Source organism: Gossypium hirsutum, mitochondrion, assembly GCF_007990345.1.
Source record: "Gossypium hirsutum mitochondrion, complete genome".
Taxonomy (NCBI): domain Eukaryota; kingdom Viridiplantae; phylum Streptophyta; class Magnoliopsida; order Malvales; family Malvaceae; genus Gossypium; species Gossypium hirsutum.
Window position 1 is genome coordinate 457,330 of NC_027406.1, and position 15,171 is coordinate 472,500.

The 15,171-nt window shown below is 44.6% G+C and overlaps 1 protein-coding gene across 1 annotated transcript; it reads right to left on the reverse strand.

Annotated features, from left to right (window-relative positions):
• Window positions 1–5,683: 5,683 nt before the first annotated feature.
• On the reverse strand, window positions 5,684–6,268 carry atp4 (ATP synthase F1 subunit 4). Its single transcript has one exon. It carries the CDS (start codon window positions 6,266–6,268, stop codon window positions 5,684–5,686), a length of 585 nt encoding a protein of 194 aa, YP_009153942.1.
• Window positions 6,269–15,171: the final 8,903 nt, after the last annotated feature.

Here is a 15,171-nt window from a genome sequence, read left to right on the forward strand (position 1 = left end):
AGAATATTAGAAAAGAGAAGAGGGAAGATTCTCTCAGCAGACCAAGAGCTTGACTTGCTTCTAGGCTTACGGAAAAAGGCGAAAAAAGGGCTTGTTTGAAGGAATTGATAGATGCGGGAAGAATTGCTGCTCCTCAAAACTAAACTTCTGTATGGACCGTCTGCTTTTTGATTAGGTTACCTGAGAGCTCATTGAGGAGTCATTAAATTAAAGCCAAAATTTTTCCCCGTAACCTATAAAGTAAAGATATACCTACTCCTCACCGGAAGAACCGGAAGACTAAGAGGAGGATGCCCAAAGACAAAAATTCCTCTATCTCCTCCTGCCTAGGTAGGAGTGGGCTAAGGGAGGTAAACACGATAGAGAATTAGCGCTTTTTCATCTGAAAACAAAAAAAAGAAGAATGAAAATCCGTTGGAATCCCCTTAAAGAAAGAAAGTAGTTGCTTCCCAAATAGAATAGCTTAAGCTAGAGTGGGATGGGACTAAGCACAAGCTTTCCACCATCTTATTGGCGATAGGATGGCACCAAAGGCAAGAACTGACTCCCCCGCATCAGACATAAACCCACCATAGAAATGGAGCTACTCATACATATGAGTCCTTCTTCCTTCCGAACAGGCCTTAGCTGGCACAAATCATTTCCTCTACCAGTACTAGAAGCAGAAGAGTAACCCTGTGCTGACGAATCCCCCTTACCAGACCAGTCACAATCTGAGCTTTCCCCCGACACCGGAAGAATTTTATCTACCCAAAACCGATTTATAGATTCATTTCACGGTTTGACTCTATCGCCCCTCCCCTTACCCTTATATACGCTGCTCAGGAAGGGGAAAAGGTCTTTGATCCAATTCTCGCCCGTTTTATACGGGGGCATCAGCCTTGCCTTGCTACTTACTCGAAGCTACTAAGGTAGAACCTTTCTTACTATGTAACCATTAGTAGTTGATTCACCGGTGAAATGAAAAAGTAATACATTTGTGTCAAAGGATCAAAACGGCTTATGAAATGAATGGAATTCCGGCTCTCTGTCAAAGACGCATAGGGTCTTCTCCTCCAAGAGGTTGTGTTTGATGAAAAGTTCCGCATTCCCCGTATTCAGTTAAGAAGAAAGGAATTATTATAGGTGTCAGTCGTCCGAAACCCCGCTTCTCAAAAGGCGAAAAAGCCAGTGGTGCACTCCTACTCCCTATAATTAGGTTGAACCTGGAAAAAGGGGAAAGTTATGGCCTTGGGCGGGTGTTCTTTTCTGAGGTTGCTTTGAGTAATCAGATGCAGGAGGAGCCGGATGAGCGGTCGTCAGTCAGGCTTCTTAGGGCCTTTTATTATATACTTTGAAAATTTCTTTAAAAGCTAACCCTTAATCTAAATCTAAGGCTATAGGTAAGGGACTGCCGGGTGCTGGGTGCTATGAAGAGACTGCTCTTGCTTTTTGGGCTTGTGAATGAGAATGCTTGCATAAATGGCAGCCATAGTCATGCATGCGCTTTGGTTGGTTACCAGATTGAGACTATAGCTATAGTGAGTCAACTAGCCTCTTCGGGAGCCCTCAATCAGTTTTGAACACTGATTCGAAACTCTTTCAGCTACCATACCCCATACCAGTCTTTTGTTTACTTCTGCAGGTGACCAACTTCCCGCTATCGCGATGTCTGGGTCATCGCGGATTCTACTCTACTAACGAAATTTCTCGTTCCGTTGATGAGAGACGCTTCGAATCATGGCGTCCGGCTATCCCAGTAACCCTCTCATGCAACTTCCCTTCCGCCGGGCCACTTTGCGGCCTTCGGGGCCTTAACATCACTCCGAAGTTCCCACCTTTCGTCTCTCGCCCGTCAACTACGAGTCACTTGATCAGACTTTCGCTACCTGCAGGACTAAAGGTCACTAAGCGATCCTTCACCTTCCTTACTCTATCAAGTAAGTACTTTCAGTCCTTAGCTGCGCTATTGCCCGAGCATAGCTGTACTGTATGAGATTAGTTCTCCGTCTCCACTGCCCTGTTATAACAGTCTGGTCTGTAACAACACAACCTGAAAGGAAGAAGCCATTCCTAATAGGAAGTTTCTAGCCGTCTTTCTTAGGGCAAGAAAGGGTATAAGGAAGAAGGAAAGCTCTCTGAAAGCCCTTGATTCCCCGCTGATAGCAAAAGAAATGCAAAGAAAGAGCGGACGGAATGCCACATCGCGAGAGGGGGAAGATCCGTTCCCAGCCGTCTTTCTTGAGGAGCGAAAAAAGTTACTAATAGCCAAACAGCTCCCACTATGAATCAGAGAAAAGTCTAGACTTTCTTCTTTCGACCCTTCTCTTTAGAGATTAAAGAATCACTGTCAGAGCATTGACATCGAAAAAAGGCCAATGAACCTAGGCTTAGCGTCTTCCACTGAATTTCCGAGTCAGGGCTTAGGTAAGGAAGCCTAGCAGCTCAATTGAATTAGGCGCAAGAAGCTTCAGTTACGCCGCTTGACCTAGTCATCGCAGGGGCTCAGCGCTTAGTTGAAAGACACTGTGCCTCAAAAGAGATCTGAGCCCAGCCCTAGAAGGAGGATTGCTTCTATCACCAGTAGGCGAACAGAGCTTTCAGGCATCGGGATCATAGTGTAACCTATGACTAAGCTCCGTGACTAGCTCCATTGTCATCATCTAAGTTCTTCTTCATCACAGGCCAACCAAACCGCTCGACCATAGGGAAATGAGGAACCCATAGCACTGGACTGAAGTGCCTGCCCCCTCTTCATCTTCCGAGTCATGCCCGGAATGAGTACTTTGCCCTTGAGATCTATCCAAAGCAAAAGAAAGAGGAAAAGAGTTCAGCTGCTTGCCGAGCTGTCTAAAATGACTAATAGAAGCTCAATCGAACAGACCTTGCCTAATAGACTGGAATGGGGTTAGCCAGAACAGGCGAAAAAGATCAAGGAGCTGTAGAAAAAAAAAAAAAAAAAAAAATGGGCTTTGCAGGCATACTCTTCTTATCAGTGCCCACCCAGCCTGTTCAGTTTCAGCCAAGAAAGCGGATAACATTCGATTCGGGCAATGGCAATGTCTTTAGCTTCAGAAAGCTATAGAAGAGGAGAAAGTCCCAGGAAATAGGAAAGTCAGGCTATCAGCAAGCATGAAACTCCTTCAATCGCCGATATCACAAGCTAAGGGGCCGATTGACCGGCAGCTTCATATCCGATTACGGAAAGAAAGAAGCCTACTCTGTACTCTCACTGGCGGGGAAAGCATTGATTTTTTTTTCCGCGCATTTTTTTCCAGGCGCTATCAGCCTTGCCTTACAGGACAATGTCGGTTGAAGGTACGAGTCAGGATGGGATAGAAGAGCAAAGCCGCTTACCCAATAGGTGACGGAGTGAACCCGCCCTTTCTTCAGGGTCAAGAAGAAGAGCAAGGAGGTCCCACTATCTGATATAGAGAGCAGGCCACCTAAAAGAAGGTCTGATTGAGCACTTTCTTCACCCGATCTTATGTCTGCAAGATAAAGATCAGACATCACATTACTTCCGCTATTTGCAGAGATGTCTTTGAAGTTGAAGGCAGGTGCCAAGTAATATGCGAAGTCCGGGTATGAAAGCACAATATAACTCGCGGGAAAAGAACCGCATCGAGGAGAACAATATCTTGGTTGGAAGCAGCATTCATGGCAATCATCACCACTTTCTTTCTCCCGAGGGGGTTTGAATTCTCGACTCTCGCTAATAAGTCAGGGGTCCTTTTGTGGTGCTTTTTCCTTTTTCTATTTGATAGTGATAAAAGGCTCAAGCTAAGGCTTTCAATCAATCGAATCCAGTCGTGTCTGTCAGGACGATGTTCTTTCCTAGACCTAGAAGAGAAAGCTGCTTTGGCAGTGCCCGTTCTCCCTTACTAAGGGGATAGGTTCAGTCTTTGCCCTCTCGCCTATCGCTTTTTCCTGTGTCGGGTCGTAAAATGCCCCCGTCTTTCACTGGCCTAGGCTTTGTAAGCTATACAGGGCAAAAATGGACCTATTTTTCTTTTTCTTTGGCAGAGCGAGGGACGACGACGACCGAAGGGAGGGCTCTCTTTATTTTATATCCAAGATTCGACTATTACGAGGCACTGTAGCCCGCTAACGGTTACCTGCGAGCGATGATTTCAACCATTATAGCTGGCGTCGACCCGCTTTCTTTAAGTCATTCGATCACTCGAGAGTACTTTTTTCTATCGCAATCTCTCTGGTTTTGAGTCCACACGGATCTACTGATTTTTATGTACTCTCTCTAGTAGGGAAGGATTAGTCCGAGCCGAGTAGGCAGAAAGCTAAAAGGGGTTTTGGCACGCTAAAGGCTTTGTTTTGCCCATTTCTGGGCATCCTTACTTTTTGACTCTCGTCTGAACAGTGGCTCCTTGTTAATCCATGCGGCGACAGTTTAGTTGATGCTCTTCTCCACGTTCACCCTTATCGCAGGATGGGTGTAGTTCAGAGCGCAAGATTTGAAGAAAGCAAGCCTGAGTCACATGCCCTACTCTCTATTTTTAGTTAGATGGCTTGTGATGTGCCAGGTCTATTTCGCTCTATGGTTATAAAGCAAGTACGCCCCCATCTCTTTGGACTGAAATCCTGTCCCGAATCTCACGGGGAATGATTCATTATCATAACGAGGGGGCAGCGGTCAATCTATAGCTCACTTCGTTCCTCAGGTCTCCAAGCCTTTCTTTTTTGTCGCACTTCTGAACTCTCGCTCTTCAGCGCCCCGGTCGAATACATAGATGATTCATCAATAGCAGCATCTCTTTTCTTCTTTCTTGCGACTAGCTATTTTCTTCCTAGAGAAAGATTATACTTCATAGCTAGAGAGCGATCATCTTCTGACTGTATCATGGAACTTCTTTTTCGATCCCTTCCCGCCGTTTAGGATTCGAGTAGCGGTTCGACAAGTTGAGACAAATGAATATTATGTCAGTGAAGCATCTGAGTAGCACCCATTTCCCGAGAGAAAAGCGCTTTCTAGTTGGATTCTTATTCATCGCAATATTGAAAATATGTCTCCCTTCGGTCGACCCTCTCTTTCACCTAGTACTTGTACTACAGAAAAAGATACTGCAATTGCAAATGGCATCAGGTCTCTTTTGCTCAGTTCAACCATCGGCTATTGGGGACAGAGGAAGAGCTCCAGGAACGACTGACTTGTACAATTCGAAGCGCCTTGTGCGTCTAAGGATCGTCTAGGCCGAAATAGCAGTCAACTGCGGCTTCTCTCAAGGTCTGAGTTCACAACTTACACTTTGAGTCGTTTTCTAGATTGTGTGTGACGTCCATAGCATTTCAGCAGAAGAAGAATGGAATGAGTCAAAAAGAAGATTGCTTGCTTTCTCGATAGTCGTCTTGGTATTGGATCCGCTCTTCTCTTAGCATGAACATGAATTAGATTCTATTCGTCTTCTTTATTCATTCTTAAGAGAACCCCCTTTCCCCCGATTTTTTTCCTTCGCTTTGTTCTGTACATCATATACGTCCATCATTAGGCGGTACAGTAAAAGAAAAGCATAAAAGCGTTTTTTGTACCAAAAAAATATCTCTAACCAATCTTTCGGAAGAGGGTCCTCCTCACAACCCTGAAGAGCGTTTCCCAGCGATTTAAAGAGCCACCGAATCAACTTCAACCTATATATGAATTTATGAAGACCGAATATATAACATAGAATGGTCCATAGAGATGGCATTTTCACTTTATTTTAGAACAACCCCCTTCCCGAACCATTCTTAAGACCACCAAGCCCTCTCGAATGAGTTCTACTATAGAAGCTTTCAACGTACACCCGGGGACAAATCTTTCGCTCACTGAGAAGTGAAAACCTGTGACTAGATCGTCCTGAAGACGGATGCGACGGGAAGAAGTGGCATTTGGAAGTGTTGCTGACTTAACATTTAGGTTTCGGCATAACAAAGCTTGCACTGTCTTTTCGCACTTAGGCGCACAGCGTGCCATTGGTAATGATTCTACTACGGTTCCACAAATTCGCAAACTGATCCTAAGTAATCGTTGTTGTTCATTGGATTCCGGAGGAACTACTTCGTTAGGATTGGGAAATTGCTGCGATTCTTCCTGAATAGCCTGGATTCTCCCGTCGAGAGTCACTTTGAAAGTCTTACCTAAACTCTTCCGACTGAATATGATAAAGCCTATAAAACAACGAGCTACTATCATTTCTTCATTATAGATTAAGATATTCTTCGAGCTTAATGCACAAATGGAAAGAATAGCAGCAAATAATATCTTTCTATTTCTAGCCGTGGAAAACAATTTCATTTTTCTTTCATTCTTTTCATTCTCCGCTCCCCCCAAAAAAAGGAGAGACTTCATTTTCACTGTACGAGTAGTGAAAAACTATAGTTTACTTTTATTGGTTGTTGACCAACGGAAGACATGGGAGTTTTGGGCGTAAAAGTGGCTTTCTTCTCTTATGATATTTCTAGTTAGATATGCCGGTTGTCGCATATGCGCAGTGAAGCACTTTTTCATTCCGTAAAGATAGGTTCTTTCGCTAATGTCTCGATGGACATACTTGATGGCTACTAGAACTGTGATTATCAAAGATGATTTCAACCTCCCCAACGTCTCTCCTTATGTCGATTATTCCCTCTCCGGACTTTATTCTTGGATGATCTGCCCAACAATTCAAGAAGGAAGGCACCAAACTACTTGAACTATTTATGGGTCTACCTAGGATACGATACTGGCTGTCGGGTAAGGCTTTCGAACAGGCAACAGGCTTACAGCAGGAACGAATAAGTGAGACCATACGCGAACGGCTGAGCTCAGTCTTCCCTGTAAGAAAAGTAGTGGTCGTGCTAGAGACGGTCTATTGTGTTTTTCTTGACTCATCATTGATCTTTTGGAAAAGCAAGAAAGAAGAAAGGGGAGCTTAAAGCCGCTTTTCCACAGTCTCAAGGAAAAGCAGGCTAAAGGGCTGCGCTAAACCTTACGTAAAAACCAACCTTACCTTACGACTGCTTCGAGAGCGGATAGAGCATCCTCTTTTTTTTGGGCATGAATCCTATTTTCATCAATCCGAATAGTAAATGCCGTTCTTCGGCTGCTTCCTCCTTTCATGCTTCCTGCTGCACGAGATGAGACGGATGGACTACGAACAAAAGGGGCACTAATCTCATGGGCGGAAGTTCCTTGCCTTGCCGCGGGATTTCCTATTCATCTTTTCATATAGTCATCAGAAGGGATATCTTGAAATCCTGGTCCAGTTGAGGTTGAAGGTGCGAAAGAAGTTGTTTCCGGTGCGTCTTGTTACGGGATCGGTTCCTTATAGATTAGATAAAGAATAGCACTTTCAGGGAGAAAGAGAAGAACGCCAGGAAAGACGAAAGCTCGTTCATCAACGAAGGCAAGTTCATCAATCGACCAGAAGAAAGGGCAAGCCAAGGGCAAGGGTATGAAATAGGTTCATAAGCTCGAGTAGGAGTTGCAAGCCGCATCCGTAGTCTATCATTCTAATTCCGCTTCTCACTCTGCATGGAAAATGATCCCTGCTAGCAATCTCTTATATAGTATGCCTCTATCTCTATGAAACATAGAGCCTTTCTTTCTTAGTCAGATTCTTTCCTGACTTGAACCAAAGCAACTCTTTCACCTCTCCACGGACACTATCACTAAACCATAGCTACTTTCATCATTGATCTAGTGGCATTCTATCTTTCATCCCGTAGGCTAGCTGCTTGCTGCAACATTTAGCATTCTTCCTTTATGGCATTAACAAAAACAAAGCATCGAGAGAGAGAGCAGGCCATTCCCCTATCTGTTCATTTTTTATTCAATCGAGTCCTACTCTTTCTAACCCGCCTTAGGCCCACTCACTACCGTCGACGAGAAGGGAAAGGAGGCACTGAGGCGACAATTGGCTAAAAGGGATCGATCCCACAACCGCTAAAACGCCTTTTGAGGCCCCGCTCAAGGCGACGAAAGACCAGGCTATCTCCAGAAAAAGGCTATGGGGAACGAAGGATCTAAGCAAGGAGCTATTGATAGTGACTAACTTGAACGTGGCGAATTGGGCTTTGGCTAGGAAGTGGACAAACCGTCTCTTGCAAGAATAGGGGTGATTGATCTCTTTCCCGCGGCAGAATGCCTTTTTCATTAAGCGATCCTTGAGCCTTTATCTGATCTGACCAGAAAGCCTTTGCCGTGTTTAAGAAAGTAGGATGAATCATGCTAGTAGTCGGGAAAATCCATCTATTACGCAAGCTAGGCGGGTCCCACCGTTCTGATTTCAGTCTTGCTGTGACCTGTGCTACCTATTCTAGTGCGCCTAGGGCTGTGGTGCTGCCTGAAGCTCTCAACTCCTATCTCGGAAGGACAAGGAAAGACTTCCATTCCCTCTATTCTATTAAGAAAGGGAATAAGGCCAATCAATCGAAAGGATTGACCTTGAATCCGCAAACAAAGTGGAATGATGGAAATATCACCATTCCTCGGTTGAGTGTACTTGAAAGATCGAGGAGAATGTTACTCAAACTCAAAAAAAAGTCAAAAAGAAAAGTTCTTCGAAGCTGTGCTCTAATGTAATGGTGGTCAAGGATAAGGTACTAGTTTCAGTGGGAGACATTGGGTCCGCATGAGAAATCTGGGAGACTCCACAGAGAATGTATGGGTCAGTGACAATGGTAAACATGAAGTTTCTTCGGCAACGGTTTTTTCCAAGCAAGATTGTATCAGGAGTAGTAGCAGTAGGAGTGGGAGATTGAAAGCTAGCTCCTGACTCGAGGGGAGAAGGAATAGTCTATGAAAGAGATAGTCTTAGTACACCCGAAGGAAGAGGGAAATTTAGGCCTAGTAGCACGGTTGAAGTCCAATCCGTGTGAGTATGAGTGCCAGCCAAGCCGCTTTCAAGCTCTCCAACGCTAGCAGTGCAGTAAGGGTTCATTCAAAGCGAACCAGTAGCAAAGCGGTTGAAAGCAGTCTGTCGGTCTAAGTCCTGGTATTCCGGGCAAGCCAGTCGATGGTAGTCATTCCGGTGCTTCTAGTGACTTTCTTGCCTGTCTCCTGTCTGTTTACGAATCGGATGTGAGGTTTTCCTTATATCCTTATATAAAGAGATCTTGCCCTCGGTCTTTCTGCCGCAAAGAAGCAAGCGAAAGAGATATTCAATCAACCCAGCAAAGAACCGATACCACTACCACAGTCTTCACCAAGACAGCTGGAAGGCATAGAGTCAAGACAAAAAGGAAAGCCAAGCCAGGAATGAGAGCGGAAAAGGCGTTAATCAAGAGAATACCCTGTACATGAAAAGGGCTCAGAATAGACTCTTTGCTTGAATGGCTTGTTTGCAGGTTTGACATTCTCTTTAGCAAAGAAGAAAGCACTACTTCATGGGAAGTTTCCAAAGGTAAGTCCGACGTCTCCTTAAGGTAAGGCAGTTCACTCGTAAGGCCTCATTCATCTCTTACCCGACAAAGGCCTCTCTCATCCCTTGCTTATGCTGAATAGATCTTTTCTTGGTCTTCTTTGACCCTCGAGTTGAATAAGCTCTTCTTCCTCAAGCTTTTAGCTTGGAACAAGAATGGATAGAGTTGACTCAGCTGCGATTGCTCTTGTTCTCTTTGCTCTTTATAAAATGGTTTCTGTGAACAAGGAAGAGGGGCTGCCATTGAATCAGTTTCATTTGGTTAGAAATATCATAAGAGAAGAAAGATCGTAGCGTAGAAAAGAAAGAACGTTTTGATTCGCCTTTACGAGTTGAGTAAACAAAGAAACTTTCTCTGGTTATAACAGTCTAATGAGCGTTCACGTCAGGGCTTGTACTTAACTTAGTATAGATTGGGTTGGTGTTCAGTGTACCGTGGGTACAAGATCGAAAAGAACCCTATCCCTATAGGCAGGCAGGCTAAAAGCGCTGTCCGTCTTCATGGCCTCAATAATACTAAGTATTGTACTGGCCGAATCCGTTTCGCAGCACGGAGTATACCTCAATCTCCGTTAGTTCAGTTTCGGCTTTGTCCCAAATTTACCACTCCTTCTGTGAGGCAAAACCTCACCACACTACACTTCGGGGCAAGACAAGAGAAGAGGACCGGTCGCTTCGCTTGTATCTTCGGGATACGAATTGGCGGTCTTTCTTTACGAGCACTAGGACGTACGTACTCACTATGGATTTTTTAATATGCGATTTTTTTTCTAGGATGGGTTTGGCTTTGCCTGTAGCTATTCTTGTAGGCGTTAGGGCTGGCCGAATGTCCATCAAATGAATAGTCTCAATATGGAAACCAAAATAACTGATTTAGCGATAGATGTTGTAAAGGAGAAAATTGTTAACCAACTAGAAATTATTTTGAGAGTATACTAGGGATACTACTGGAGATGTGAACTTTCCAACAGGAGTCAATCTCCAAGAGGTAGCCGAACGTCTTTTTTATCCGATAACTCTTTGAGTGTAACGGCTCACGCTCATGATGGCTTTGCTCTAACGTTAGGAAGTCCTCTCTTTCCTTGTATGGATTTCTTATGAGTGATTCATATGCTTTAGCTGGAGTAGGATTCTTTCTCAAGCCTGGACGGTGGTCATCGTCTGCACTGTGTTCTACGGCCTATGCTGCTGTAAAGATCGATAGTGATGTCTTCGCTACGTCCGGGGGAAAAGCGGAATAATGGTCTCTCTTCAATGTCCGACTCTGTCGTATGCTTAACCCAAGGTCAAGTAGGGATGTATAACCCTTGGCTCTGTGTCCAAAGGAGAGAAAGAGAAGGGGATTCTTGGACTAAACCCCTGGTTACAGTAGCGCTCCTGGCTTTCGAAATGGAGACTTTGATTGGCGGGAAAAAAATGGAGTTATTTAATGGATGGTCTCGCCGAAAGGATGCATAGTGTGAGGGGAGGTGATGCAGGGGCTCTCGGAAGCCCACAGCTTCTGCTTCTGAGCGGACCGCCTCTCATCGTGGGGAATTCCCGTGGCTCATCACTTATGTCGCGCAGTTCCTCTATGATAACCCACGAAATCTCACTTATGTTCCCATCGTCGAGAAGGTTACTGTTTGGTGGCGTTCGGCACGGGGACAACCACTTGCTTTCTATGGTTCCTGGACATTATTCACTCTAGCACACCACAACACCGTGTGGTTGAGTACCGAGTTAGTGGATCCGGGTTTATTTACTACCTATGCTATCTTGGGTTCCGATATTGTTATCGGAGATGCGGAGGTGGCAGCTATCAAGCTCAGTTGCTTCCCTTTGGGATATAGAGACTTTGAATCAAGGACGCTCAAGCCCTTTCCCTTTGGTCGAGCACTCAATCAACCTGGTAGAGAACTCCAAACTCCAGTTCTATGCCTGAATGGACCTACCTGGGGAAAGACAGGGAAGGAATGTGGACGAGACAACTGAGTCTTCCGATTGAAGGTGATCTATCTAATCAAGAACCTCGCGAGGTCAGTCCAATGAGTTCAGGGAATGATCCATTCGATTCCACCCATCTTTCATGGATCTCGGCTTGGTGTTCAGCTAAGTCCAGTTCGTTATAAGTCAGTCTAGTCTATCAGCTTATGAGAATGCCCAGGCTTGATTAAGGTAGTTCAGTGGTTCAATGACTTCGAATTCCGGAGTGCAATAGAGAGTGTGGACAGCCTCAATCCTGAAAGCAAGTCAAGCAGGGGAGGAGAACTAGGGAGAGCCAAGCCAGAGGCGAATGATGCGCACTCATCATACGAAAGCAGTCCATGCAGATAGGAAGCGGAGCTAAGCTAGGTGGATCTACTGACAAGTGGAAGTACCGCCACTACGCTCAATTGAAAGCAGGAAAAAACCACTTCACAACTTCCTAGGATGTGAAAGTGTGATAGACATTCAATCAACGGATTCAAGGGCATCGGAGTCGAAAGTCTTAGTGAGAAGCCCTCTTAGGACTCTTTCCACTCTTCTCTGAGTGTCTTCAACAGTGCTTAGGTAGCGCTCACTGCGGGATAGTCAGCTTACTTTATTATTCGAGAGCGGGGAACTTCCCTTCAATAAGCTTGTTAATGCATATCTGCCCGCATATGGAAGTAATTCCATTCTTCTAACTTAACTAATCACTGGATCAGACGATAAAGGAATGGATGGGATCAAAAGAGCTCTCAATACGATATAGTTTTTGATGATGAAACTTGCTGTCTTTGTGAGTTGCATCCAGAATCAGTGTATCACCTCTTCTGGGATTCTTCCTACAGTAAAGTCGTTTGGTCTATCTTGCTTGAAAATGGGTTGATTTAGACTCCCACTCGAAACTGGCAGAAAAGAATTCATTGCACAAATCCCTTAAAACTATAGTAGCGGCTAGCTCACTAAGAGATAGAGACGCAGCTTCTCTAATAATTATATATATAGATATATAGCATAGCCCTTTTTCTGATATTGAGATTACGTCAAGTAAGAATTCCTATTCTTCTTGTTCCGAAGAAACCTAAGCGATTCCTTCTCAACCTGGGCGATGCTACCCCGAGAAGTGCTCCTCGACAGATTCCATCTCCGCTCCTGGGATCGAGCTAATCTTTCTTTCGCTTGTAAGAAGCATTATGCTTTGTCTACCAATTCCTGTAAGAGTTCTTACAGGAGAGCCTTAACTCCAGCTGAAAGATGAGACGAGACTCTTATTCTCCTCCCGCCCATATACCACACGATACCAGACCAAAATGTTATAATTATAAAAGAGCTTTCTCACGTCCATCTATCAGTCTTATTTCCTCCAGCTCCCGCTTTTGCTATTGTAGCAGCTCCGGCCTTTGCCTCATCTAAGGGGTCGGGGGGTTTAGAAAGAGTAAAGTAACTAGTTATGCCTGCCCGGCAGTGAAAAAGCAATCGATCGTACGACCCCTTCAAAGATGTATCTATCTATATTTTCTTTTGTAGAAGAAAGAAAACTGTCAAGCAAGGAAGGCGCAGTAAAGAAAGCCTTATGCTGGGCTTAAGCAAGCTAGTACGCCTAGTAGCATACAGAGCGATGTGTCTCGAAGGAGGCAAAGCCCCATTCTACCACACAATATATATGGGTTTATAATCCCACGCTTAGTTCGTTTTCTCTTTTTTTTCCTCAGGGGTTTGTTTTTCGATCAATGCCGAATAACCCTATTCTATTAGCTTAGTTTCCCAGTAACCTTTTTTACCTAGGTTTCCTCAAAATCCAATCTATTGCAGACTCGTCGGTCGGTTTTAGGACGCCTCACCACTAAACACCAGCTTCACAGGTGAGTTTCCCACGCCCCACATAGGGAGTAAAAAGCCCCTTTTTCGAGGCTCTGGTTTCTGGTTCTTTATTATGCCGAAAAGAGCTCTTTCATTGAGAAGTTGGTCCTGGAGCTGAAAGAATTTCTTTAGTTGACCCCGCAGCCGCAGCTAAGAGCTAAGGCAGTCGCAGAAGAGCTTGTTTCATAATCAGATCAAGGAATTGGGACAACCCAAGCCAAGGATGATGCAAAACCTTTGGCACTAGCTAAGGCGACCTCCTACGCAGGGTAGATGAAAGGTATGCCCATTGTACCCGTGGTTGGTGCATTCATTGATGCAAGTCCCGGATCGATCTATTTATTCTTTCGGCTAGCCGTACTCATTCCTCTTGTTTGTTCAGATTCTTCCTTCGTAGGGGGTTGCCCCCCTCTTTCTAATTTCTATTTTCGTATAGAAAGAAGTCTGGGCGCTTTTACTCAGCTTCCGGAACTCCTCAACAAGAGCCTAAGCCCCTGCTTGGTCCTTTGCCTGGCACTTGAAATGAAATTTGCATTGTTTGTTTTAGTTAGGAGTTTGACTTTATCGGGAGTGGATCTCTTGAACTAGAAAAAAAGTTTATAAAAACCTTACCTTAGGGGGAGCCATCTATCAGCGAAGGTCTAAAAAACAAGATTTCCATAAAAGCAGGGGTCTCTATCGGGCTTTCTCTCGGTGCGAGCACCTATTACCCCACTACAGTGAGCGTGGTATGTCGCTAGCATTTAATCAATTGAGAGTTGAATTCATCAAACAAGTTCCTATGGGCTTAGCAAGATAAATAAATATAAAAATCTTTGTTTTAATCGGGGAATCCGTGGTTTAGTGGCTAGGGTGTCTACCTGTGCATCTTGGGGAGGTTGCTGCTGGGAAAGAGAGTTTCATTCCACTCGAGAAATCATCAAAAAAGACGGATTCTTGGAATTGGTGTGCTAGCTGCTCTATAAAAGGGCGAACATACTGAAAGAACCAGTGAGAAAAGGTCGTATTTGTACCCCGGTTGGAAACCTAAAGTAAAGAAAAAGTTGGTCATCTTAATCTTAATTAAAATACGAAATTCTCGATTTGGAGATTCGTTGTTCTTGCGAAAAGAGGCTGATTGGGGATTATAGGTTTCGGCTCTTCCTTGCGCCCCTAAGGTCTTTCTCTTTTGCCTAGGTACTGCTCTACGGAAATCAATATCGAATAGAACGAGTTCTGGTTCCCCAATCAAGCTACCAGTTCGACATGCTCAACACTTGCTAATCTCCCTTCTCGTTTGAGGGTTACACTAGCGCTAGGCGAACGTTCTGATCCAGCTACCCCAACAACTCCTTATTCCAAAATGGGCATTCATCCGTGGAGTGGCCAATGGGAAACTTATTCCCCTTTTTAGGCCTCTCCTCAAAAGAGGTTGGGCTGGGAAATTCATACCTGAAGAGGAAGGGAAGGACCGAGGGTGCTTTCTTTGGAGGGTAAGGTACCGATCAGATCAAGGAATTGCGTAAATAATGCGGCTTGAGCGGCCACTCTTCCCCGCCGTGCGCAAGACTCAGGAAGTCATTTTCATTTGGTGGTATCGAATAATATAGATATAGAAATGCTTTCTTTAGTTTATCGTATAAAATATAAAGGAAAGGCTGCATTTAGGAGTGATACGCTAACTAGAGAAATTTCATAAGAGAAGAAGAAAAGTAAAGGTTTTGATTCGCCTTGAGTAAACAAAGAAAAAAGCGCGTCATACTTGACTTTTTCTTTATAGATTTTCTTTGTGTTCAGTCTACCGAACCTATGACTTTCTATATATAGATTGTCTTTGTGTTCAGTCTACCCTGTCTAGCCGGAACCCGGAACGGTGGGTACACGATCTCAAGCTCTTTCCTAACTTGCTTTCGAAAAGCCAGCGCCCAAAGGTGCTCTATTGAGCCGGTCACCGTCTGGTAGAGTAGGAGCCAAAGCCAAGTCAAGGACTGGAGCATGAGAAAGGTCGAGC